Below are 26,281 nucleotides of genomic sequence, written 5' to 3'. Positions count from 1 at the left end.
GTCGCTAGGGATGCTACATTGGCGGTGCCACCAATGCGGGCACGAAGATCCAAACGCCTAAGGGTATATAAGGTAACTTCGATCAATCAAGTGTACTTGTGTTCTATCTTGCTTTGAAACCGGCAAGACCTCTTTTTCTTGTGCTAGCTTCCCGTTCGATATCCGGGTATCTCGGCCTTCTCCTGCGCCTCAGCTCTAACCCTGGTAATAAGCTGGAGTGTTCTTAGCGATTTGGTCTTTATTAGCCCCCAGCTAATGGTTCTTGTTGAAAAGGTTATTAAGAGCCAGCTGGTTTTCTTTTCGGACTTGCTATAAAACATAGCCCTTATCCTCTATCCGGGTGTCGCAGGTTCTTCTTCTCCTTCCCCCACAGAATATCAATATTCCCAGGCACCGGAATTTCACAGTTGCATTACGATTCCCCACCTTAACAATTGTCAAGAATATTTTGCCGCTGGACATATTGCACTAAACGCAACGCGCAGAGCTGGATGACAGCTGTGACGACTCACGCCAATAAAAGCTCAGCCCTAATAGGCGTCAGCCACTGACAATGGCAACCGGCGCCCAACGTTCGCTGTCCTTTGTTAGATTACCTCGTTCTTACACGAGACTTGATGACGACACATTCGCAAAACAGCTGCTTGAACTCTTCGGAAACTCAACAGAAGCTGGGCGTTTGGCGGAACCATTACTGCCTGACCAGGAAGTAACTGTTGCCCAATATGTTAGACAACATCTATCATACACGGTTTACTTATTGTCTTTGGTGTATGAGGAAAGGTAGAGTAGTGCCCTAAATCTCAATTGTTAGTTTGCTGGCCTATGCAACCAGAAGCTCATTATAATTCTGCCATTACTAGTCCTAATCTCGGCTATATTGTAATTCCCGTTGCGCGGCACCTTATGACCGACCAATATCTGCGATGCAATTACAAACGCCTGGAATATGTTCCAAATTTCCCTAAAAGTTTGGTCTTAAGATTAGAGCAGTTGGATCGTGAAACGTGGTTTTCGCAGCCCTCGTTGGGAACGCATGTTGTATTCGATCATCAACAGTCAAACGGCCAGGAGATGCCACCGCCAGTTAGCGTCGTGTCAAATTCATTTCATCATAGCGTTGACCGGGTCGATCTTGCCAAAATTTCCACCAATGAAGCCCCACTTTCGGGCCAAACCCACGCTAGGGTACAAATCGATGCTTCGAGTCATCTTATTCCAGGGGGCAAAAATTTCCGGAGAATGGAAGTTTTGCGGTTGTTTGCTCGGAGTATGCTTAGCCTCGAAGTAGGGGCGCAAGATGGGCCGTTGAAGCCACATTTTTCGCTCCCAGCATACACTTATTCTCATAAAGAAAAGAGTTACATGCTACTTTCCCCGGAAGTCATGGCAGATGCGAATCCAGAGGATCCCGCCCACCACATTTCCACCTTATCTCAGTTTATAGCTTGCCGCCCAGATTGGTGGGTTGTTTTACCCAAGGAAGAAAAGAGGACGCGGGTATTGGAATGGATGACGTGCTTGGCCGCGACTGTTCACTTATTCCATTCCCTCAAGGTCTCACACGGGGATATCGCGACAAAGAGAATATATCTAATCAAGAACGGGAAGGGCATTCAAATTTTCCTTGAGGGATGGTATCAATCACATGTTAACCCGCAGGTCATCGAGTTGGCGAGAAAACGGCCTGGCCTGAAAAACAACAAAAGCTTCGGTTATGGGGTGCCAGAGCCAACACCAAATTCAGAAAGTCGACCCCCTTCAAGGTCTAAAACAGTGACACTAGATTTATCTAGCGCTGAGGCATCTAGACTCCATGACATCAAATGCTTGGGAGAAGTATTTGCTGAGTTGCTATTAGTACTTCTTGGGTTTACAAAAGACGCCTTGAGTCGCCAAAGAAAGGAAAGACTTGAATGGACGAAAGAGATGAAGGCTCGGGAAGGGAATGGTAGCTGGAATCCGACCTTCTATCCTGTCCCTAACACCTCTGTCTCAGAAACATCAGCGTCCTCCGTGGCCTCTGAAATGGTCGAAATCAACATCCCACGCCCGGGTACTGCCCACTCAGCCTCTAATGGCCAGCAAGGGCCAAAGCGAGGAGCCAGACGGGAAGAATCAACTGATAAGACCTCGAAGAGTGGGAGCCCTAAGGACCCCCCCTCAAGCAGGCCTGCCAGTATTTTTGGTGGGATGTTTTCAAAATCTAGCAAAGAGCCACCTAACATTATTGAACCGGAACAACCAAAGCCTATAAAATCAAAAATGTCTTACGGGATCAGTAAAATGGCATCCTTGGCTTCGGCCTCAGGGCCCCCACCCCCTACTTGGTGGCTCGACGAGTTGAAGCTAATGTATCCAACCTTCCAAGGGTCAAATGATAATGCCACCTGGAACAAACATAGCGACTTAATTGGGAACCACCTTCTCCTCTTAATTTCGGCCATGTATGTATCCGAAGCTGCTCTTAGGCCGAGAGCCCAGGCTGTCTGGAAAGACCTGACCAGAATAGTCAACGTTTTCTTTAAGGGAACTAAATTGTGTTGTTCGGCCCATGATGAACATATCAAAGAGGCTCGGGAAACCTTGAAGGATAACATCCTCGACGATATCTATCGAAGGGGCATTGCAGACGAGGAGGAAGAGACTTGGGACGGCATTGGATGGGACGGGCCGGAACGTTTTGGACCAAAACAAGTTGGTAGAAGAGGTGAAGGTGCTCTAGGGGAATGCCTGTTTGATTAGGACCGCCACCACAATACCATGCATATTTTATTCCGGCCCACACAAAATCCCGGACACGGGAGGCCTGAATTCCAAGGCAAAAGTATCTGAGATAGATGGGGGAAAAACGGAGGAACATACATTTCTACACATACACATAGGCGATATATGTCGCCAAGTCACTCGGTTCCATTGCAGCCATTCTACGGTTATCTTTGTAATACGCAAATTTTACAACCTACATTCACTTTCAAGCCAGATTGTTCTCTTATCCTCCCAACTCAGAAAATCCTCCCCACAGCAATGGCCTTTCCGTTTGTTTCTTTAAATTTGGGGATTTTCTTTACACTGTATTTTTATTTGCTATTTGGGGTTCATCGGATTGAATTTGGAGGGAATCGGCTATTTATATTTGGATTTAATTCTTAGGAACTCATACTATTCTCATCTCAGCTTTGTATTATCTCATAAGCAGAATTATTTATACATGGTTTTTGGCCTACGATAAAGTGGAGGAGGTACTATCTGCTTTAAGATACCATTTCCCTGTCAGTACGATATACAACTGTGCAATTTCACAGGGAATCCTGGGCGTACTAGAACGCCATTGCAGAGCTCGAGCGCGAGCTCGACTCGGGAGCGCCATTCGAATCTACATCCGAGTCCCTGGCTTTTCCGTCCCTCTGTTTCGCTAGTTCATAAGAATCGGACACGATCTTCTCAAATAAGCCTTCCGTGACATGGTCGTTGCCATCCCTGTGGGCCTATGCACCAAGCGTTAGTTATTTATTGTCGATATATTGTAGGCGACTGGGAACTCTAGCGATACGCACATTAGAAAATATTTCCCCAATAATCATAGCCGCCGTCGCCCTTCTCTCCAGAATACTATAGGGAACTCTCTCGTCGTAAAGAACTATATTGCAAGCTTCCCTGTTGCAAAGTTAGTCCAGCTTGCCGGGTTAACACGGTAAAATTATAAAGAGCCTACTTGATAATCCCTATTAAGTCCTTCCTTACCAAACCCCAGCACGCCATGAGCATCTTTCCAGCAGCTATTGTTTCTATGAATTGTTGTTCTTCTGGGCCTCTTTCTTCCTTAATCCTCTCTGCCTCTGCCAAATCCAGGTCATCTAATCTTGCCTCTTTGATGGCCTTTTGGGCATCTAATAAATTCCACACCGTTTTCGCAGTATCCTTCGCAGATGCATACTTCTCCTGTGGATAATAGTATGCAGTGCTCAAAACTCCAAAGGCGCGATACCACCCGTGCTCAGTTGCTTTCGATTTATAAACATCACCGATCGTATTGAGGATATGGACCCCGAAAGACTCGAGTTTCAGGTGCTCTGCTTCTCGCTAGATGTTACAATATGTCAATAATAGCGGGTTAATTTCTGCGATGTTTCGATCCGATCGATTTGCCGGTCCCGTACCTCCATTGCTATTCGAAACTTCCTCTCACTTTTTTTGCTCTCCCTGGCGAACACATCAAGTTTCTCAGCCAGCTTTTCCGCTACAAAGCTAATCCGCTGTTCCCGCTTCTTAGCCATCTGTTCTTGTAGTTCGAAAATTCTGAAGTCTCTGATTTCTTCATTTCTCCGTTTTATGTCTCGTCGGTATTGGCCACCGTCGAATGGCTCATATGACACCTCCGAATCTAGATACCCACAAAATCGTAAACCACTTCAAGCACTTGATGTAGATTTAGTTTTGTATTAGCATAACTTACCACCATCATCTATCAGGCGTGAGGGATCCACCATTGTAAATCCACCTTCGGCGCTACCACCAAGGTGAAGTTCAGCGAGGCTGATGATGTCTGTAAGAATCGTGTTATCTCCAACCCTAGATATCCCGAAAGCAAAAGTTACTTCTTTAGAACTCCCTTATAGTCCTAAAAAACGAATATCAAATGTATCGAGGTAGACTAGTATAGTAGCGATACATACCAATCTTGAAATGACTCTCCGGAAAACATTCGACCAAACATCTCAGAGGCATCCACTAAAATATTTGTTAGTTCGTCTGAATATCTCTTTAGTAAAAGGCATTTCTCATACCTGAGCCATCTTCATCTACCCCATCTCGCCCAGCTTGATCATAATGTGCACGTAGCTTAGGATCACTCAGTATTCTATACGCTTCAGAAATCTATTCTGGCAAGCTCGAGGTGTTGTAATTTTTTGTTAGCAACACAAATAAAGGTACCCAAAAGTTTCCCAAGCATGGAACTGTCGTTCACAGGCCAAGTAACTTTGTAGAGGCTAGCAGGTTTAAAAATGGTTTAAATTTAATGGGCTTGTACCTCTAGAAATTTTTTGTGTGCCTCCGCATTTCCGGGATTTTTGTCCGGGTGGCTGATAAAAGCCTGCCTTCGGTATGCCTTCTTCACCTCGATATCAGATGCGGTTGGAGGTATCCCGAGCAAGTCATAGTAATATGTATCAGCCATGACTAGTTGGGCGCTGTGGGCAGTGTTGGCTCTCGCGTTCAGAACATATCAACTTCCGCGATGGAAAAACCGGATGATATCAGGGACCACAAATCAGTGGTGATAGACTAAACTGGTCCTACGAGGACGAAAGACGTGGTTGATGGCGTAGGCGCCTATGTGTAAATCGATTTGAAACTAGTATGTACTTACCGACGTGGAATGTTTGCGGTCAAGGTGTCAAGTCAAGGACCCTCCAATAATAGCCTTGTGATGTGGCCAACCCTAGTTTGGTAAATGTGTGCTAATTCCGACCCCGCAATTTGGCGACCAGCTGATAAGGAAAGCTTCAACTGGTATTAAAATGTTCGTCAGGCAATCTCTCCGACAGATTTTCACGCAACCCAACATTTAATAAGAGTACTCTGGCCCATATATAAGGAGCGGACTTCTTAACTTAGCTACTTATTAAGTACTTGTTATCTGCTTCGACGCTAACCTTCGACCGTCCAGACAACACGGGCCGTTCAGATACACGGCCTCGATCGCGAATCCATATATACCACCTTCTGCACAATACCTGTTCAAGATCAGTTGCACACATTATAGTGGGCAGCACGTGCTAGCACGACACAATCTGGATACTTAAGATTAAGTACTTCTTTGCCTTATCAGCGTACTTAGTCCGCGTTCTTAGTCTGCGTTCTTTGGTGGAACAAGCTAAAGAAATGCAATGCAACAAAGATGGGCTGGCATCGAACAACTGGAGTTGGGGGTGCCTTCATGAGGGCATTTAATTGGATGTCTGGAGAATTATAAAGACATCGTTAAGTCTAGAAATAGCATATTCTTGCAGATACCGGCACAAGGAATCTTTAATCTCGAGCTGTTAAACCTAAAGAAATTCCGTGCCGCCCCACCTGTAATCAAGCATTACCAAGCTATAGTATGCAGAACGGACTGGTTCAGCTTGTTTATATGACAAGTTGACCCCCATAAATACTGCAATCTTCCACTTCCAAGTACCATTCAATTGGTAAAGGAGAAAATACGATTTTAACCTCGCCTCCTTCAAGGGAAGTCTGTAAACTCCTTTTTTTATGTTCTTTGCGGCTCTGCTCGACCAGTTTCTAGGTATCTGTCCTGTAATATCAGTAACTATAAACATGGATCTCTATTGTAAATATGGTAATATGGCTGAGAGTCGTGGCAAGTAAAAGAATACCCTGTTTAAAACCCAGAAGTATATTCGTAACCGTATGAAAGAAACTCTTTGAACAAGTTGACTTCTTTGATGACAGCTTCCGGCTCTAGCTCTAATACTGTACCACCCCCCAAAGATGCACCGCTGTCGAGATTATGACGCCGGATCTGCTTATAATGACCCTAGAAGACCTGGAACGGGAGCTTGCGGGGAAACCATTAAGCGAGCCGATTAAGGCCGCCATGAGTGGCAGTATAAATAACATTCTAGCCAATATCGAAACTCTTACTACTCAATCTCAGATCTTGAAGACCGTTGCACCATTCTTTCCCACTACTACAGAGAAAGGAATCGCAGCACTCACCGCTTTCGTTCATGGAATAATCGACAACTAGCTCAAGATCAAGCAGGTGCTAACAGATAAGGGCGCCGACTATTTTATGAAGGCTATTGATACTACTTGGCAATCGATTTCCAGCATGAACGCTAGTTTTTGGAACCGGTCGTCAAGTCACTGAGAAAAGGTTCTCGAAACAGCTTTAACAGCGGTTAGGGCTGCCTTGGGGGGCATTGGAGGGATACTCGCAGGTCTGCATCTCGTTGCACGTGCCAGGGCCGCCGTTATTGGGGAATCGGTAGGAACTGGTGTAGCTCTGACCGGAACTGCGTTAGGGACAGAACTCGGTGGGTAAATAAGCAGTGCAGTTGGAAAGGCCATTATAAACACTATCAAAACTTAATGGAAGTGCTATATATATATGTATGGCACTTCATGCATGTAGGCGGGTGCACACGTGGAGGCTGGGTATACCCGGTACGGGTCGATTAATGCTATTCCTAATTAACCACGGTTCAGACGAAACAACTATTCCATTGAGCTATCCAAGGAGGCTGCTGTATTACGATCACGAAACACTAGAGTGCGCTTGTTGCATTATTGTTATTAATCTATTGGTATTGATATGCCGAACCTTTTCGCTTGTTGGTACAACCTACTATGACATCTGATATACCGATATCAAACTATTAAATTTCATATAAACCACCCGAAGTACAAGGCCCTGGTATCCACAAACGATCGATGTCATCCGGCTTTTATAATTAACTTTCCCCCGACCCACAACTGACGTAGCTTACCCGTGTCCAGCTGCAGACGGATCTGCCAGATTCTTTTCAAATACCACTTTCGAAGCCGGTTTAATCGAGGCTAGGCCTGTTTGAACTTGGAAAAAATTCAACCTCGCGTGACATCTCGGAGATCCTGCCGTCGTCCAGGACTTCGCCTTCATAGCACATGGTTATCGATAGGACAGTTGGTGACTCAAAATCGATCCCTGTAATTCGAGCGAGCTGACTGTCGCTGAGAATCCGAACGAACATGGGCTAGCGGCTCATTAATTCGCGCCAGACGAGCACAGCCAACACCCACAATATTTTTGACCACCCGCACAGACTCAGCTACCTCAGGACCAGTATTCATGAGTCATCCTAAGCCCATCAACAAATGCCTGGAATCCTAACAATAGATAAGCAAGCGGTTTATGATCAAGGATGAAAACCCCGTATATACGAATCCGACCAGGATCTGAAAACCCTATGAACTCTTCGCTACAGGGTTCGGTAGCCCCGCAGTTCGGATTACTCGAGCTGCGCAAACCATGTCGATGGTAAGATCCTGCTGACAAGCCAAAAATAAAAGGTTTGATGCAATATGCTGGTAAGTGCATGGAGTCCAGCTATGCATGGAATGGTGCATGACCTCCAACGAATTGCCAGTTTGAAGACAATACTCAAACAGAATTACTACTTATCCCTCAGAAGTCAAACAGGTATTAAGCACGCCTCAAGATCTTGAGGACACCAGGCATTGCTACCAGATCCTTGGTTAGGCTAGTAACCACGGGTATTCGCAAACCATGAGCTCCTTGAGTCAATGTAAGAACTAAACTCTTTAACGACGGCAGACAGCGAATAGAAGAGACTCAAGGTTCTATAAATGGTGGCGATGGAACGTCAAATTCAATCATTCAATGTTTGCAGGCGCATTTAGCTAACCGAGCTACCGTGTCTTGCTCTTGTTCTTATTCGTCTTTGAATTTATCATCTTAAGATACCCCTATATATCTATTTAATATTTTTTAGTTTTGTAGATCTTCAACCTCGCTCGCCACCAAGGGGTATCGAGTCCTAGATATCGACAGACCGTGACAATTGTGAGGGAGACGGCAGGGACAACACAGCAACACATCGTTGGCGGGGAAATCCCTATCGATATCCTCTAGCATTGATCAATTGATATAGCTGAGGCTACAATCAACTTTCGAACGATGGAGGCCATTTCTGCGGTTCTCCCGGGGTTGGCGGCTTCCGCCACAGGTGATCCTGATAGCTATAGCGCTTTCCCTGGAGGGGTGTTTATTGGCAGCATGATGGCGTCAGCCGGAATTGATCCATCCGTGCTAGGTATGCGCCCAGAATTAAGTAGAGATTCTAGAAATAAAGAGTTTAGATATTAATTGCTACTATACATAGTTAAAATCGGTGTAACACTTACTATAGTTGCTTCAGTTTTTGGATTTCTAAGCAATGCATGGGAAGGCATTACACAAATTTCCAAATTCTTGTAGGTCAAGCCTTAATTGTTGAACTTGGTGATTTGAGCTATGGCTGACATGATATACCGGGCGCAGTTCGGATAATTTGGTGTCTTCTGCTACAATCCGATCCACGGATGAAGCATACGTCTATGTCATGAGATGGCTTTATAATCATAAAATTTCTACAGACTCGCGGCTTTTCGGCGTAACATCCCGAAAGAATCAGATGAATCCTAATTATCGTCAACATACCAGATGGTATGGCCAGGATCCAGTAGATGATACTGAAACCGACGGTATCAACGTCATGGTATGTTGAAATGATTTTAAACTGATTCTTCTTTAAACTTAGCTGACAAACCATTTTAGGAGGACGATTTTGGTCCAAAACTGAAATATACTGCCGCTCCAGGTTTCTATCATTTCTTTTACAAAAAAAGACTTGTGCTTATGCAAAGGAAGCTCAAAGATGACTATTACGGGTTTGAAGAGCCTGATGTCGACCTTACTTTATTCACATTTGGTCGTTCACCAATTATGCTTCGCAGTATTCTCGAGGAGGCCAGACTCGAGTACCTCATGGAGCAAAGAGCCAGCACACTAATTCACACAACTGTCGCAACTTACCCGCCTACCTGGTCTTTGGGTCATCCAAAACCCTCTCGAACACTCGACTCGGTCATTATGAAAGAATCTGATAAAGACAATCTGTTAAAAGACATGAAGGAGTATCTTAAGCCCAATGCGAAGAAATGGTACCACAAGCACAGTCTCCCATATAGGAGGGGTTATCTCTTTTACGGTTTACCTGGTGCCGGAAAGACATCACTTACGTTGGCTTTGGCTAGCGAACTTAACCTTCCGATTTATTGTTTGTCTCTTGCATCTAGTACTATGGCAGACGACGTTCTTTTAGGATTATTCGCCACTCTACCGAAAAAGTGCATTATTTTACTCGAGGATATAGATAGCGCCGGTATCGATCGACAGTCAATGAGTGGAGTTGGCCTTTATACAGCTATTGCAAGTAAGAATGATGAGGATGATGAGGACGAAGAAGAAGACGAAATCAGGAAGCGGGAAGAGAAGAAGAAACTTGCGGCTTTAAAACAAGGAAGCACCGTCAGTTTATCCGGTTTGCTTAACGCTATCGATGGTATTTCCAGCCACGAAGGCAGGATTCTGATCATGACAACAAATTATCGAGAACTTCTGGATAAAGCTTTAATCCGACCTGGACGTGTTGATATGGAAATCAAATTCGGAAATGCGGACATTGAAATCCTAGAAGGACTTTTCAAGGCTGTTTATTCGGACGATGGGGATTTGCCGGACTTTATTCGCGGTGCGGAGAAGATGACAGCTGAGGAACGCAAAAAGAAGCATAACGAAAAACTAGAGAGACTGGCTCAGGAATTCGGAGCGAGAGTTCCTTCCGACAAGTTTACTCCAGCTGAAGTTCAAGGATATCTTTTAAGCCATAAGTCCGATCCTGAGGACGCGTTGGACTGTTTGGATGATTGGCTCAAATCGAAACTTAGTGAAATTGATCTTCTACAGGAGTCCGAGAAGAAAGCTAAAGAGAGGCTTGAGAGAGCTACGGAGAAGAAGATTAGGGAACTTCAGAAGAAGAAGCGTGATAGGATCAAGGAAGAAAGAAAAGAGAAGGAAGAAGAGGAGAAAGAACAGAAGGAGAAGGAGGAGAAGGAAAAAGAGAAAAAGGGAAAGGAGGCCAACTCAGAGGAGAAGAGGAAGATGACAAATGGTATCAGCGAGAAGCTCACAAATGGGATTATTGAGAAAGAAAAGGACAGTGGATCAGGAGCGCAAAGTGAGGCCCCTGACTCCACGTCTTGAGCCTCCCATAAGTCCAAAATCCCGACTGTTTTCAAGGCGACTGATCCACCTGATCGATAACCATTTCCTAGGTTGCCCCCATCTGATTTTATATTCGTGCATTCCCATCTTGTGCTTAATTAGCGTCATATAAAACTTAGAGCATAATGTTCTTGGGTTAAGCGTCACCACTCATGTGCGTTAGCAATATTGTTGATAAAGAAAAACTAAGTTACGGAATTTACCGTAATTACGATTATAGATCTAGTGCGGGGCAAGTTTGTGTAACAAGCCGCTGAGATTGATCAGCCGCCATCAAAGCAGGATCTTGCCACGAGCTAAATATTAGGTAAGAAGTATTGGTATAGCATCTGTCGCGTCGTCAATCGCAGCTACGACCACCACAAAACGCTACACGTACAAGCCGCCTTAAAGCTCTTGAACCGATACTTGTGCCTAACATAAAGGGCACGAAAAGGGAAGCTCCGTAAAACCTTAGTATCAGGTGTACCAGTGTTTAAATTTTATGTCAGGTCCGTCGACAGCCCAACGGACACCAAACCCGTTCTTAACTCACACCCATAATGTATAAACGGTGCTTTTAATATCAGGTGCGTCTTTGGTCCAGCTGGATCTCGGGTAGCGCTTTATTCTCCGGGCGAGAAACCGGAAGCGATCGCCGTGTCGCAAGATTATCACTGCTTCGCTTATTTCCCACAACCTTAAATGTAAAAATGACCATGTACGCTGACATCAGATATAAGATAATCCGAAATACCTAAGTAGTTATGGAAAACCACAATACTGTCATATTGCCTCTGAGCGCCATACGATGAGATAAACGAAAATATTGACTGGGCTTAAAATTACATTTATTTCATGGGAATAAACCTCTAATAGCGGTGTACTAGTCCTTGTTGTCGTGTATAGCACCAATTGCATTAACGGCTTTGGCCCAGAAGCGCAAACTCCTCAATGTCCTAAAATACTTTGAGAGGGTTTAACTATTCTCCGGTGACTACTAGGATTCACAGCAGGCCAATGTTTTTTTTTTTAGATTCTTGTCTTGCAGGGCCTCCAGACTGAGTCGTGGGATCGTACCAACTCTGACCTGAATGTGCGCAGTATAATATAATATAAGGTACCTACCTGATTGTCTCACCAGGCTCCTCAACTTGAGTAGTATTGCTAAATTGTCGAGAATACTTGCTTCGCAGTCAGGGACCCCGAATACTATCATAATAAATTTTGATTGCTCAACCGGTCCAATCCTGGGCGGGTGTGTCAGGATGTTCGGCGGAGGGCTGACGTTATTCTTCACAAGGCCTGAGATTTAAATCTCGACGGGCTTGAACCTCAGACGTCATTCATCAAAATCATCCGGCCCCGTTCCTGATTTTGTCATACGCCGAAGAGTCTCTGTCCATGGTTGCTGGGCTCATAACTGTTGTGTTACCCCAGCACCCTAATTCATCCATTAAATTTTCATTGCATTGCACCGCGTCTAAATCGAAAGAAGGTTCTCCCACCTGCCATTGCTTGCACATACTCGCTGGGCACCTCGGCGGGATATTTAAACCAGTCAACATTCCTTCTAGTCGGATAAAGATAATCCTCCGAACAATACACAATCAAGCACTCTCCTTCTCTCCTACAATATTTTTCATTTTTCAAATCTTCGACCTAATATTAATTACCCTACTGCCAACATTTTCCAGCTCCGGAACTTGGGATCCGAAGCCAAAAATAAGTGTCGCGCGGTTGGCAACCCAATCCAGTAAGTGTCTTGCGTAACCCTCACCCAAAATGGAATGACCACACAAGCAACGCAAAAGACCCAACCACGCGGGGACAAGCAGGCTCAATCCATCTCCACTTATCTGGGGGGCGGGAAGAGAAAAAACAGCTTCATTCCCTATGAATTCCCAACTATATGAGGCTACAGGGGCATTAAATCTTTATCAGCCTCCTATTCCCGAAGAATTCCATGTTGTTCGTTGCCCTACCGAGCCTCGCAAGGAATGCTGATCGTAAGCCATCTCATACCGAATATGCACATATCGGGAGATGGCGCACGAACACTTTGGAATTACATCGCGAACTTGCTTCGTTCTGGAAAACCGTCTAGGCGGTTGTTTAAAACCGATGGCTTGTGGTTTTCAGGTGCCAACCTCAAGCTTAGGCCCCACTCCAAGAATGAAGTCCAGCACCACCTGATAGCCACATTGGCCTGGATTTTGCGGCACAGATATCCAACCCTCCTCAGCCCCTTCAATAAGCTTAGTCAAAATATATCGATAGCACGCGCTATCTGCTTATCCAAGACTTTTATGACGCTTGAAGTGAGCTAGAAAATATCGAGGAGGGTGGCTGCGCCCGTGATTCCTGTACCAAACGGCTTCATAGCTTGAACTTATAAGTCGAGCGACGTACTGGCGTACTGCTCGATCGACATACTCATTTCCCAAAAAATGATACAGTCTTTTGAAGCAAGCATGCTTTCCCTATATTCCACTAGACCGCCTAGGCCGCTGAGAAATCAACCTGATATCCAATCCCTAACTCTCTTATCCAATATGATCTCATCCGATACTTTACTACAATATCCTTTACATCCGTTATCCTACTTTTTGCATTGCTGCCCCTCGCGACGCTTTTCAATAGCTACAATCATATTTCTACAATTCTTTTTAATATCTTCTATTGCGGCAATGCCATATCATAACGCACATATACTAATTCATGCAAGGAAAACTCATCAAAATTTAACAGTACCGGCAGCGTTATACAACGGGCTTCCATCGGCCATACGATCTCGAGATACCCCTTTTGCGTCACCTCATAGAACAAAACACGTCTCCAAGAAACCACGTCTTAGAACAAACTCTCACAAAATGACTAAAAAGGATATGGAACCTACTCTTCAAATTGAAAATCCAGCCCCAGTCATTCTATCTTCCCCAGCAGATGGTAAACAGTTTCCTCTCGGGGACGAATTCCCCAACTTCGGCTCCATCGGGTATAATAACAGGAATGATTCCGGAATTTCTTACGCAGCAGTCCATGCCGCACACGATGTCAGACCTGCAGCTGATGATATCATGGATCAGCCCATCTCAACCAATGCCCCTCCAGCTATGTTTGAGAGGAAGAATGACCACCCAGTGGATCGCCTAGGTGTGATTAATATGGATGGGGTACCCGTTGGAACAAATAAATTCTGGGCAAATTTGATTTTGGGTAATGGGAACCTCGGCGTTTTCACTCAACCGTACGTCTAGAAGACAAGACTACGTTTAGAACCCTTCCCGTTGCTATCTATTATTACTAATAAACAATATTTTACAGTTATCAAGTATGGATAAACAAAGATCCAGCTATGTGGGGCCTCTCCATCAGTCATATTGATGCACCCCAAATAGTAAGTTTGAATGTCATCTATAATGAATCCCATATATTAACCGTGTAAAGGTCACCGGTCCAGATCCGAACGCCAACCCTGTCCAGTATTATTTTAACCCGGTTGGCGTAAACTCGTTCACATTCTCAGCTCAAGAATTGAACCCAGCCACCAGCACCGTGACCGTAGAAGCCCTGAAACCTCATTCTGCTTTGGTCCAAATATGGGTTGATCGGTCTCGATGGCCTGGAACCCGACGCTTGACAGTGCCACTAGTTCAAGGCATGGGCTTCGTCACAGGCCGCTATCGGGAGATCACTCCCAAGATCAACTCAGGCGTCCTCATCCGTAGTCTCTCTTATGTAGGGACAATTACTGGAGGTGGGATGCCCCGCCAAAAATGGCGTGTAACATTGATGGATGGGAAGGAATGGAGGATATACGCAACTGCCAATTCAGGTTCCCGAGAGCTTCAGCTTCGTTTGGTCAACTCAAGCACCATCGCTGCGTCTGGAACTTACTCTGGCGCAGTCCAAATTTCCAAGCTTCCCAATACCGCGCTCGAAAAAGTCCTTGATAACTGTGCAGGAACTGTAGTCACCGATGCTGTTGTATCCGCCAGTGTCTCTGGTGCTGTTGGAACCTACACTTTCACTTTCGTCAAACAAGGCGGAAGCGTCTCCAATTCGGCCTTTATGTATGCTTTCCCGCATCAAGTAAATTCGTTTGATGGCACTACAAGATCAAAACTTCAAGCAGGCCTTCAGCTCAAATCTACCACAAAGGGTCTTATGACTGCCATTGCCAGCAACTCATGGACACTCTTAGAGCCGAATATGCCAGTTAGTGTTAGCTGGCTCCCAGGGTCATTTAGAAAGTGGACTATGAAGCAATTGACTACAATTAAGGCCGCAATTGTTTCAGAGATCGGATTCGATGTCATTAATGCTTCGGATATGCCAAGTCAATACTTTGCTGGAAAGGTAAGAATCTACGAAGTATTCACTACCGCAATTCGAGGGATTTTCTAACGTGACTTTACTATAGGTTCTTACCAAATATGCGCAAATCTTGCTTGTGGCCAGTGAGGTGTTGAAGGATAAAGCGCTTGTGCAGCGGGGTCTTGCTAATCTCAGGACCGCCCTGAACCGCTTTGCTACAAATAAGCAGAAGTTTCCTCTAGTTTATGACAGTGAGTCCATAGTCTTTAAATGTGTGAGCCACGAGAAGTCACTAATTATTTCTATTGCAGCTAAATGGGGAGGTCTTCCATCATCATCTTGGTGGGTCTCAAAAAACCCTGGTGAAGATTTTGGAAACGCCTGGTATAATGACCACCATTTTCACTACGTATGTTCCTCCAATTAGGCCCTAAATTTTGGTAAATTCTAACTCCAAGTAGGGATATTTTATATATGCTGCCGCCGTTTTAGTTCACGTTGAAAAAACTCAGACGGGATCCAGTCCATGGCTCGCCCAAAACAGTGCCTATGTCAACAGCTTGGTTCGAGATGTTGCCAACCCGACACCAAAAGACAAATACTTCCCAGTTTCGAGATCTTTTGACTTCTTCAACGGACATAGCTGGGCAACAGGACTATACCCTCGCGCCGACGGCAAAGACGAGGAATCGACCTCTGAAGATTATAATTTCTCTTATGCCATGAAGTTGTGGGGAAATGTTATCGGGAATAAGAACATGGAAGCAAGGGCCAATCTTCAACTCGCTATCATGAAGAGAAGTTTCAATAGCTACTTCTTGTTGTCTAGCGACAATAGATATCAGCCTTCAAATTTCATTCAGAACAAAGTTACTGGTATTGTAAGTATTAACTCTGAGATGGTCACTTAAGAAACTTCAACTAAACATCATAATAGCTCTTCGAAAACAAGGTCGACCACACCACATACTTCGGAAACCAGATTGAGTACATTCAAGGGTACGTCACCTGAGGATATATTTCGGATTTAGGTGGAAGCTAACTGGATTCCCATAGCATTCATATGTTACCCTTAACCCCTATATCGCCATACGTCAGATCCAAGACATTCTGTTATGAAGAATGGCAAAGATTTTTTGATGGCCGAACCGAGGCAATGAATAGTGGCTGGAAGGGTGTATTGTGGGCCAACGCTGCGATATTTGCACCGAATGCGGCATTTGATTTCTTCGCTAGTCAAAATTTCCAGGCTAATTGGCTCGATGATGGAGCATCTAGAACATGGTACTTGGTCTTCGCTGCTGGACTTGGTGGTGGCCAGTGAATGGCTTATGGTGTTGAAGGTCGATTATTTGATAAATGGATATTTTGGGCGGATTCTTTCCTTTTTTTTTTCCTTGGAAAACTTACGAGCCGAGCGTTCGGCTCTGATTCTTGCGATTGTTTTCGATTTGTGTCTGGAGGTTGGGTTCTGGGGTTTTGAAATGGTCGTTCTTTTTGGTCCGGTTGGGCGGTAGTAATTCAACGATTTGAGTCTAACGACATGACACTCTTTTCTTTTTGTTTTATCTTGAGATGGCGTTTTTGGTCAATTGAACTCATGGTTATGAAGACTTTAGTCCTTCGTTCGATAGAAGCATATATTTGGGTGAAACAATGGAGTCTTGGGTTTTTAATTGTCTCTTGTAACCCCCCGGGACTTGGTTGCAGCCGTCGGCTACATCAGAGGTAATCTGATGTCAGCAAGACAAAGATGTTCAGTAATCTTGATACCTTTTCTATCAATTTGGTTCCTTAAGCCTTGGTTTTAAAGGGGCCACTGCTAAGGAGCTTGTGTAGTTTCCGCTGCATTATAGTTATAAACACAGCCTTTATCCTTTCTCAAGGTCCACTTTAGCTTTTCTATGTACTTCAAGAGCAGGACCTCTCGACTCAAATTCCCATCTACAGAATGCAAAAAGCATATAACATGTCATTTTAAACCCCAATCGAACGCCAAAATATCACAGGCTAACGATATAAAAGAAAATCATGACGATATTAAACCTAATCAATCCTCAAAGAACCCAAGAAACCAGCACTGCCACGAAAGCAGTTACACCAAAGGACTTCATCACGCTCGCGCCCAATGCAGGAGCATCGCTGCTTCCTTTTCCAGTTATCGACGCAGCCTTGCTCTCATCCTTATTCAAATACCAAGCCCCAATATATGTCAATCCACCATCTTGATTCAACAACGCCGCATTTGGTCCGACATTGCTAACGTCACTTCGGAATGATCCGAACCACGAATATCGTCCAACATTATCTAGCCTGTCGAAGTATTCCATTGTTAAATTGAAGAATTCCTGCGAGGGTGTGACGTCTTCGTGGGCGAGTGCGAATTCGGTGAACCAGAATGTCATGTTGGGAAAGGCTGCGGAGTATGTTCCCAAGTGGCTGGCTACGCCATCAAAGTTTCCATACCAGTGGAGCGGAATGAAGTCGACTGTGCAGCTATCACAAGCAGCGAAGAATCTATATTGATTTATTAATTAGCTTCGCCCCCTTGATGATTTGACATTTATCGAGAATAACATACGCCTTCAACCAATCCAATCCACTTGGAGCTCCCGTTACCGACGGCGCACCGAGTCTAATCCCCATTTCTGCCAACGGCTCTATCGACTCCTTCCACCTCGCGGCCGCAGCTTCCGGAGAGACACCACTACCCCCAGTTCCCGAATTCGCCGGATTATCCGGCTCATTGAAACCCAACACATACTCAATATCATACCCCTGGTCCACAAGGTCCTTCACATCTTGCACGAAAGTGTTGTCATAATCGCCCCATAACATGGGAACAAACTGAAGCTTTGTGGATCCACCTTCAAGACGCGGGGAGGGTTTGCTTTCATAGTTGTAGTACCATGTTAACGGAGAGCCGGATTGGATCCAGATCTTATCGTCTTCAGGATGGTCTTTACTGGGGACATAGACAAGACCGCGTTTGGCATTTGGATTCGGGCCGATGGGGTTTGCGGCGGCAGAGACGAGGGCCAGGAGGTGAGGGAGAGAGACGAGGATCGAGAATGGAGATATGTGCATTGTTGGTGATCGATTCTGTTGGCCCAATCAATATATCTAATTTCAGGGATATCGGATATGTCGGGATTAGAATTCGACGAATTTGCGAGAAAACGGTTCTAAAATTCCACAGATATCCACAAAATAGCACACGCCTATTGAAAAAAATCTGCGAGAATCATTCAAAGGAAATGTAAAGAGTGACTACGGTGAGAAAAGAGGGTTGTGGATTGCAGGATCAAGGAGAAACCCTAGGAAAGGTGGAAAGAAGCGGAGGTCTGGAGGCTGAAGCGGAAAAATAGAAGCCCGGCCTTGCCTTATGCCGGCCCACAATGACATCGACGCATCAGCGTTAGCCAAGCCCTGGTGGTTTCTGCTGCTGCAGGTGCAAACATGCAGACCGGCGCAGGAACGTGGAAATTAGCTGGTCCTATTCGGGCTGGTCGCTAATGTCCTGTGTGCGCCTCCTTGCGAGATGAGTTCCTGCACAAAGCGGGCGAATTCCCTTGGAAGTGTATCAATCATATTCGATTCAGAAAATTCTGTGCACTTGATGGTAAATGCAGTTACCACATCTTTCGATTTAGCGAAGCTGGTCGATATGTTGCCAGATATAATTAGCTTAAGCTTCCATTTATCCCAGATCTTTCAGTGGCTTTTCAGCTGCAAAGCCTCCCCATAGTCGGGCCTACTTTGGTAGGTTAAAAGTATATTCTTGTGCAACAAACCCAACATACAACAAACCCCACACCGAAAAAAGGTTCTTCAGTTCTGAGTTACAGCCGTTCGCGGAAACCGACGGGTTCGAACTGGTGGGATTTCCGTTTACGGGCGTGTAATGAATATTGAGGCTCTTCATATTGACTTCGACGTGGTATGCTTGCATCTAACCCTTGAAGTTGTGTAACTTGGGCCTTCTAGTCGATGCGGCTCTGCATTCTGCACCTTTGATTCATAAACCCATGAACGTTTGAACTCACAATTGTGCACTCTCAATCTCGGTATAATGTGGTAAAACTGTTCCGATAGGAAATAATAATACAGAAATTGAGCTAAACTTCGAGTTCTGGGTCCGTGCAAGTAAGACAGGAAATAATAAATAATCTCTATCTCCCATCTCATTCAAGCTGCAGAAATCTAAACTTTAAGGCTATGTGTTACCGTCATGCGGCAATCGTAATTGTAACTTCTAGCTGTATGTGTAAAGGATAATATAGCGGAATAAAATAAGTACAAGACCCTCGGGAACTTTCAAATCTCTTTTTATATATCTTTTGTCTGTTTTTCCGCACTACTCCCTCGTCTCTCCGAACTTTCAATAAAACGACCAATTTTCTATCTAGATCTAATATGTGCAGTTGAAGAAATTGCGACGGATGCGCGCGCAATCACAGCAGTGCTGCCGTATTTATCTCTGACCGTCCAACTAAATGATAGACATATAAGCCGTCGTTAGTCTCAAAAATGGGGTCAAGACGAAGAGCGCTAGGTAGCGGACTAGTGTTCCATACCAATTCTTGAGCTCAAACGGCCACTATTTATCGGGCACCATCAGACCAGTGAATAGGTTCCGCCAGTTTAGCATCGAGCCTCCTGTTATACTCCACGAGGTTGGCCTGTGTCTGTTCAAGTGTTGTTGGGAGATTCGTATATCGTGGGAGCGCTGCAGTGGCGTTGTCGATATGTCTCCTCAATTGAGCGATGTCTCTATGCCACTGGCACTCGCCATCCGCTGTCTCGAAGTCCAGTTCAAATGGCAAATTGAAATTAGGGCACCATGAGTTACCAGGTTCTTTCGGAGTCCCGCATCTATTCCCTGGTGTTCTTGAGTCCTTGCGGATCCTGCAGCCGCAGTCTCTATACTGACGAGTGCGCCAATGACACATTTTGGGTAGTATTATTCTACATGAAATTATGTATTAGTTCCGTTTCATCTTCATTATGTTATTTCATGACAACTTGATTTATATTTAAAAGTGAGTATACCTTAGCCTTAGATCGAGTTTCTATGGAGCTTTTGTAGCAGGCCCCTGTACAAGAAACGAGGACAGATATGGAAAGAAATAGAATGCCTCTAAGCTGCGTAGGAGACTTAAAAAAAGGTCAGGTTTCCTAACTTTGAGTTTTGAGGAGATATCAAACTGCTTCGAAGTGCTCGATGCTTGGTTGAGTAATTAGGCATCTCGTGGAAATCCTCTTTGCTTTATAGACATACCCAAAACTAAGATGTATCCTCAAAGATAGCAACGGACAACCAGTATCATACACTAAATCCTACTCTACATAAGCAGCTAGGGCATCTACGCAACTAGTAAAGGACCCGGGTAGCCTATGATCACACACAATGCAGTCTTCCAACTCTTGTGAAGTCCGAACATTCTACCCAATTTGGCTAATTTCCCAATATGGCAATACCAAACCTCCGCGTGCGCATATTTTACATGTAACCGATTGCACAAGAGCCCCGCCAGGCCCCACTCTAATACCGTCATTTTCAAAATTGATACCTATAAACCCGGGATGGCGCTGCAGCTCCCTTGGGGCTCACAGCGCATGCAAGGCAAGGCGCCTAGTCGCATGTACTCTAATGCCTCTACTCGTCTAGGCAAAAAATGTTTAATTGATCCAAATAACATATGATACGGCGTTCATACACTTCTCCCTTCATGCAAACACGGGATAAGGCAGACGAAATACGAGGTGTGTCGAAGTCGCAGACTGGAAAGAAGGTCATGTTGTTCTCGCTTATTACTTATTCTAGTAATCCGCCAGGACAACGTGCTGCCAGCCTTGCGTCTACCACCCTTATCATTGGGCCGTAGAATCCGAGCTGTTGAGCACGAGATCCTTTTCCAGTACCAGATTAGGAAATTCAATCAAGTCAACCGACTTTTGTCGTCGCACCATGCAGTTCAAAATAACCCGGCACGATACTGATTTATAATATTTATTATCTCTGCATGCATGTCGATGTATCAAAATTGCGGAAGAAAAGTGTTGAAGCGAATAATATTCAAGAGGGCTCATATTCGTCTGACGGATGGGTGCATAGAGGGTTACAATGGTACGGCCCCTCTCATGGCTTTACCGTCCTAAGCCTTATGTCGGTGTGCTATCTTCGGAACAGCATTTCCGGGATCTCAATTTTATGATCTATGTATCACCCGTGATTGTGATATCAACGAAGAATAGGAACTTGTACAATGAACTCCTCCTGGCCATTGTTGTATTCTACTCGCTCTTTGCGTTGATCTTTCGGCCGAAGCCTTCAGCTTCTTTCGACTCTCAGCCTCAGAGGACAGTACATAGAGGAAAGAAATTTTGCCAAAAAAAAAAAAAAGAAAAAGAAGAAAAGCACTTGGATTATTAGCAAGAAACCTGCACCTATCGACTAGTCCATCCCTTCACGTAAGCTGAAGTCAAATATTTGGTGATGATATAACGAAAACTACAACTAAAACAACACATTATATGGCATTGTGGGAGGATTAGTCCTCGTGCGGCAGCATGTTGACAGCAAAATCACCAGAGGGAAATCAATCCGTATGTTTCTTCTTTTTGCGCTTCTAATGATACAAAATTTTTGTGTACAAAAAAGTCATAAAATAATGTATACCATATAGCTCTACTCCTTCCCTCAAACGTCCCGATTGCGGCCTTTGAATTTTGATTGTGGGAGCCCTAGAGTATTCCTTTTGTTCCAGCTCTATAGGTTTTCAAGGAAATCCAACTTCCAAATAATATATCCATCTTTGTCTAAAGATTTTCCTGTTCATTTCTTCGATCGACCCTAAAGAATATCGGGTTCGAGCCCGGCCTCCACCGTCTATATTTCGCCGTAGCGAATTTCAAGAAGGACATTTCCCGCGCTATACGGAAAGGCCGTTTAAACGGCTCGTCTCCACTGTTTGTTTAAATATCAACTTAATTAGCCTTCTGCCTGAAACCCTTCCAGCCGTTTGGGGCATCATACAATGATAAACCAGCGTCAAGCCAGTACTTTCAATTATAAGTTCCACTGGCAATTGCCTTTGAGAGCTTCTCATGGGCTTCCGCTAGATCCACCATGGCTTTAATGTAGTTACCACGTTGACCAGATGCTTCAGCCGCTGGGAGGATTTCGTTGGTGAGTTTTTCGATTTTTCCTTTTTGAATCCGAATCTTGTCGCATCGGCCGCAAAGTCTTTCTATGTTGGTGACTTCTAGAGGGTGGTAGTTTTGCACTGGACAATGACCCTTTTGGTCTCGTGGGCCCTGGCAGCGGTGGGCTGGTGACCGCAAGTTGAGGAGGACGTAGCAGCGGCAACTAGTGTAGAAATTTGATCGGTAGAGACACATGACGGAGGAAATTAAAGAAAGTTTTGGATTTTGTAAAAGCAATTTAAAGTAGAGTATGGATTGATTGATTGATTGGAGAGCACAGAGCAAGGCAAGAAGAACTAGGAGTGTTAAAGTTAGCTAATTGAATCATTGACAGGAGAGGGGAGAAGGGTTAGGCGTACGCTATAAGCTACAAAGTTGTAATCGAATGAAGTCTCGTAATAACTTTCAAGGGCGTCTGTGCTGATGCCGGTTTGGAGAATGGACTTCCAAGCGTAGGAGAGTCCAGGCTCTTTTATAGACATATCATTGACAGAAATTTCTATCACCCTTAAAGACACTAAAAAATTCCATAATTCATAAAAGTCATCCAAGTTTGATCCAATAATTACCGCCTATAGTTTCTACTTCTAAAATGATTTCTTCCACGAAACCTTATGCTAAAGAACGATGATGACTTCAAGCGGCACCGAAAGGCGCCTTGACAAATAGTTTTTACGCCTGACGGAAGGCGGCATATACGCCTGGGAATACTGCTACTACCCGATATTTACAGGGAGACTCGAATTGACCTATGAAGGGATCTCTCGCAAGATATTTAGCGGCGCAACTGTACAGTCCCGGGCCTTCGCGGGAGCCTACATGTTAGCATTCTAAGGTAGCTCGGTACAACGTCATGTATTGCGCCTAGTTCTATATCGCAAGCAGAGTACCATGGTGGGTCCACGACCGGGAAGCCACATCAATGCGGTGTCAAGTCTATGCTAGTAAATGGCTTAAGGCCATAGGCGCACACCAATGGAAAATGAAGTATGTACCCAAATCCATGGCGCATGTGCGTAGACCCAGATATAGCTAGGTCCAAGGTACTGAACCATAAGGTTTCGTCCGATGTCAAGCTAAGAAGCTTTCTAATACCACAGTTACGAGACGAGAACGAGCAATCATATTGTAATCGAGCCCAATCGGCAGAATTTTAATGTATACAAAGAAGAGTATTGTGATCTACCAATCTAGTCTCAATTACCTTGTGCATGGTTGGCGGGTTTTAGAAAGGTGCCTTTTAGCGAGCGTACATCTCACTTGTAGTAAAAAATACTCGTCCGAAAATTGAAATTTGGGCCTCATAAACACACACCGCCGTCACCCACTCGATATACCCAGTTTGGCATAGCCTAAGTCTTACAACAATTCTCGGGTAGCTACTATCCCCTGTAGAATAAGAAATGTTCGAAACCATATGATGCCGGTTCGTCCGATCTTTCAATCCTTATGAATCCAAAATATACTACCTGCTTCAAATTAATCTACGAGCGAATATTTGCATAATATACGGCGAAGGCAGTATCGACGGAGAACCCGTTAGTCAGCCACCACATTAACAAATAGCTAGTTTTGACTTAGTATCGAACCGTTAACCGTCAAAAGCTACTAGAATCAATCGAAGGATTGAGAGTTCAAGAGAAAGTAAAAAGAAGAAAAGATTCGTGGGAAACTATTTGAGCCTCACGGCCAGCCTCGTACGGAATTTCAGGCACTCTTAAGCCTCAAGGCCCCCCACTGCTTTACCTCTACTTGAAATTCACCATAACTCCGATGAACTCAATGCTAACCCATTGCTCATTGGCCAGAATCTTCGAGACTAATCGACTCCATTTAGCTCTTCCGTCCGAGTTCCCATAAACATTCCGCTTAGAATATATTAATACCTATCTCAAGACCCATAGACATCCAAGCTCCCATCGGGCCTCGAAGCCGGACCAACCGCACCGGTGCAACTCTATACTTCCCAAAACCCCGAGAATGGGCCCGATAGACTGATATCTGCGCCATCTCCAGCGTCATAGGCCTATAAAGTCCTTTGTTCAAACTTTCCAAGGCTCCTGAAATAACCTCTATAGGTCCATTCCGTACGTACGCTCCGGATGCTTGCATGAAATCCTATCGTCTATAGTTGCATCAGAATCCCGACTCTCTAGACGTTGGCATTAATAAAACATTCCCGTCCCAGGATTTAGGATCCTTTTTCAATCTTTCTACTACAGCACACAATTAGAAAAGCAAAACGACCTTACGCGTGCGATGCCCTAGGTGCTGATCACGCGCCTTGCATACGGCGCCTTGCACATATGTATGGAACCGAGTCGGTAACCCTTAATCAAACAAACCCTATATGCATTAAACCCTGTAAGAGCAGCAAGATCTAGAGCAGCAACCATCTGTTTGATAATAACTAGTTTTGGTTTCATTTCGGTCATTTGCATTGTCGTTTATCAAGGTATGCTGACTCAACATGTAGCAAAGTTTCCATTGATATCAAACATGAGCTACCCGACTTCGGCTCCATATTTTATGTTGAAACATTAATTTTAGATTAAAGTTGCTTGAACCGACGTTTGAATAAGGCATTAAAAACGGTTGGTTTAAAGCCTGAATTGATAGGTTCCTGGTGTACCCGGTGTTACCCCAAAAATACAGCATTCAATTCCAAGGTAACTACTGCGGAGGGGGTGGCACAACAAGGCTGGCAAGGAACACACGAACCAACAGATCTGTCGACATACATTTTAAAAACCAAAATTCGAAATCTAAAACCTCGCTAGGAGAAACAAACAAGAATACAATGCTATCGTGAGCGAATGTTTTTATCGTCCCTAGCTCCCCCGGTTTCTCGAAATTCAGGCATTCTTCAGGATTTTGACCAAAGGTCCCGCAGTTTGGCTTGCAGCTTCGAGACCCTTGTAGTTTCCTTGCAGCTGTAATGACATCCAATCGATAGAAGCTGGGGAGCTGAAAAAGTGGGCCCTCGAGCCTCATTGCATTGCTTGACCCACATCCCTGTGTGACCTAACAACTACACGAAACATTCGATCATTGCTCCCAGATGGAATAATTCCTGTCGGTCTTAAAAAAAAATCCCTCCTACCAAACGTTCGAAAGTGCCTATTCTAAGGCCCGCATGAATCATTAAGGCCCATCAGGATCTCCTAGCCCCTACACACAAGACTTCAAACAGGCGGTACCATGCATGCATCACGGCGGCACAGTCAAACATCTACATCAATCTAGCCCCGAATGCAGGCAACATTGAATTCGAATGCAGGCAACATTGAATTCGAACCCAGGTCTTCCCGAACAGAAAAACAAAAAAAAAAAAAAGACAATGCAACAAGGTTCCCGGAGACAAGCACGAGGCATTTTTCATTTTTTTTTTGAATTTGAATATACAAAGTACAGTCGCTGGTTATAATTAATATTATTGACGCCGATCAACAAAACTAAGTTAACATCGAAACAAGAAAATGAATGCTTCAAACAAAAGAAAAGAACAAATACAACAAACAACTTTCATAGCAATGTAACAGTGATAAGGGCTGGAAATTGGCAATAGAAGGGCCTACAAGACTATAGCACCAATAATTATGGTCACCGACTGACTTGAGCTCGAGCTCGCCTCGAAAAGCCATACAATCCAACCAACCTTCGAAGGACATCTGCATTGCATCTACATCACATTGCATTAACAAAAAGAACCTCGATTAATATATCCCACCAAGCTCGAGTCAACTTACCATTAACCGAGACATCCAGACACTCTTCTCTCCATCGATATCATGCATGAATGATTCGAGTAGGAAGAAGGGCAGAATCGAAGGAAGGGGGCATATGCATACCACCGACTCCAGTGAACCGTTTTACTCGCATGGCATGCATGTCCTCTCACGCGAGCCCGAGAAATCGGAAGATAGCTGGGTTTTC

At 44.5% G+C, this 26,281-nt stretch overlaps 8 protein-coding genes across 8 annotated transcripts; 3 read left to right on the top strand and 5 right to left on the bottom strand.

The window, feature by feature from the left end:
- Nucleotides 1-553: 553 nt before the first annotated feature.
- On the top strand, nt 554-2,745 carry DFL_000759 (uncharacterized protein; the record flags this gene model as incomplete). Its single annotated transcript, XM_067637194.1, has 2 exons — nt 554-783; nt 864-2,745. 2 exons carry the CDS (start codon nt 554-556, stop codon nt 2,743-2,745), a joined length of 2,112 nt encoding a protein of 703 aa, XP_067495310.1.
- Nucleotides 2,746-3,320: 575 nt separating this feature from the next.
- DFL_000758 (uncharacterized protein) lies at nt 3,321-5,179 on the bottom strand (the record flags this gene model as incomplete). The annotated part of the gene is made up of 8 exons (XM_067637182.1): nt 3,321-3,488; nt 3,558-3,657; nt 3,716-4,083; nt 4,161-4,384; nt 4,457-4,572; nt 4,677-4,731; nt 4,788-4,878; nt 5,033-5,179. The coding sequence occupies 8 exons, from the start codon at nt 5,177-5,179 to the stop codon at nt 3,321-3,323; spliced, it is 1,269 nt and encodes a 422-aa protein (XP_067495309.1).
- Nucleotides 5,180-8,689: 3,510 nt separating this feature from the next.
- DFL_000757 (uncharacterized protein) lies at nt 8,690-10,816 on the top strand (the record flags this gene model as incomplete). Its single annotated transcript, XM_067637171.1, has 4 exons — nt 8,690-8,825; nt 8,895-8,985; nt 9,053-9,269; nt 9,329-10,816. The coding sequence occupies 4 exons, from the start codon at nt 8,690-8,692 to the stop codon at nt 10,814-10,816; spliced, it is 1,932 nt and encodes a 643-aa protein (XP_067495308.1).
- A 2,873-nt stretch (nt 10,817-13,689) lies between these two features.
- Nucleotides 13,690-16,460, top strand: DFL_000756 (uncharacterized protein; the record flags this gene model as incomplete). Its single annotated transcript, XM_067637160.1, has 8 exons — nt 13,690-14,066; nt 14,144-14,216; nt 14,267-15,178; nt 15,243-15,387; nt 15,448-15,545; nt 15,598-16,017; nt 16,074-16,135; nt 16,193-16,460. 8 exons carry the CDS (start codon nt 13,690-13,692, stop codon nt 16,458-16,460), a joined length of 2,355 nt encoding a protein of 784 aa, XP_067495307.1.
- A 733-nt stretch (nt 16,461-17,193) lies between these two features.
- On the bottom strand, nt 17,194-18,223 carry DFL_000755 (uncharacterized protein; the record flags this gene model as incomplete). The annotated part of the gene is made up of 2 exons (XM_067637149.1): nt 17,194-17,653; nt 17,718-18,223. 2 exons carry the CDS (start codon nt 18,221-18,223, stop codon nt 17,194-17,196), a joined length of 966 nt encoding a protein of 321 aa, XP_067495306.1.
- Nucleotides 18,224-19,590: 1,367 nt separating this feature from the next.
- Nucleotides 19,591-20,384, bottom strand: DFL_000754 (uncharacterized protein; the record flags this gene model as incomplete). Its single annotated transcript, XM_067637138.1, has 5 exons — nt 19,591-19,628; nt 19,714-19,736; nt 19,805-20,104; nt 20,189-20,194; nt 20,320-20,384. 5 exons carry the CDS (start codon nt 20,382-20,384, stop codon nt 19,591-19,593), a joined length of 432 nt encoding a protein of 143 aa, XP_067495305.1.
- Nucleotides 20,385-22,204: 1,820 nt separating this feature from the next.
- Nucleotides 22,205-22,540, bottom strand: DFL_000753 (uncharacterized protein; the record flags this gene model as incomplete). Its single annotated transcript, XM_067637125.1, has 1 exon — nt 22,205-22,540. One exon carries the CDS (start codon nt 22,538-22,540, stop codon nt 22,205-22,207), a length of 336 nt encoding a protein of 111 aa, XP_067495304.1.
- An 11-nt stretch (nt 22,541-22,551) lies between these two features.
- On the bottom strand, nt 22,552-22,827 carry DFL_000752 (uncharacterized protein; the record flags this gene model as incomplete). The annotated part of the gene is made up of 2 exons (XM_067637114.1): nt 22,552-22,641; nt 22,705-22,827. The coding sequence occupies 2 exons, from the start codon at nt 22,825-22,827 to the stop codon at nt 22,552-22,554; spliced, it is 213 nt and encodes a 70-aa protein (XP_067495303.1).
- Nucleotides 22,828-26,281: the final 3,454 nt, after the last annotated feature.

The sequence above is a fragment of the Arthrobotrys flagrans genome (assembly GCF_004000055.1).
Source record: "Arthrobotrys flagrans strain CBS H-5679 chromosome Unknown unitig_15, whole genome shotgun sequence".
In the NCBI taxonomy this organism is placed as follows: domain Eukaryota; kingdom Fungi; phylum Ascomycota; class Orbiliomycetes; order Orbiliales; family Orbiliaceae; genus Arthrobotrys; species Arthrobotrys flagrans.
Note: the sequence above shows the minus strand (reverse complement) of the source record. Positions and strands in the feature narration are given on the sequence as shown.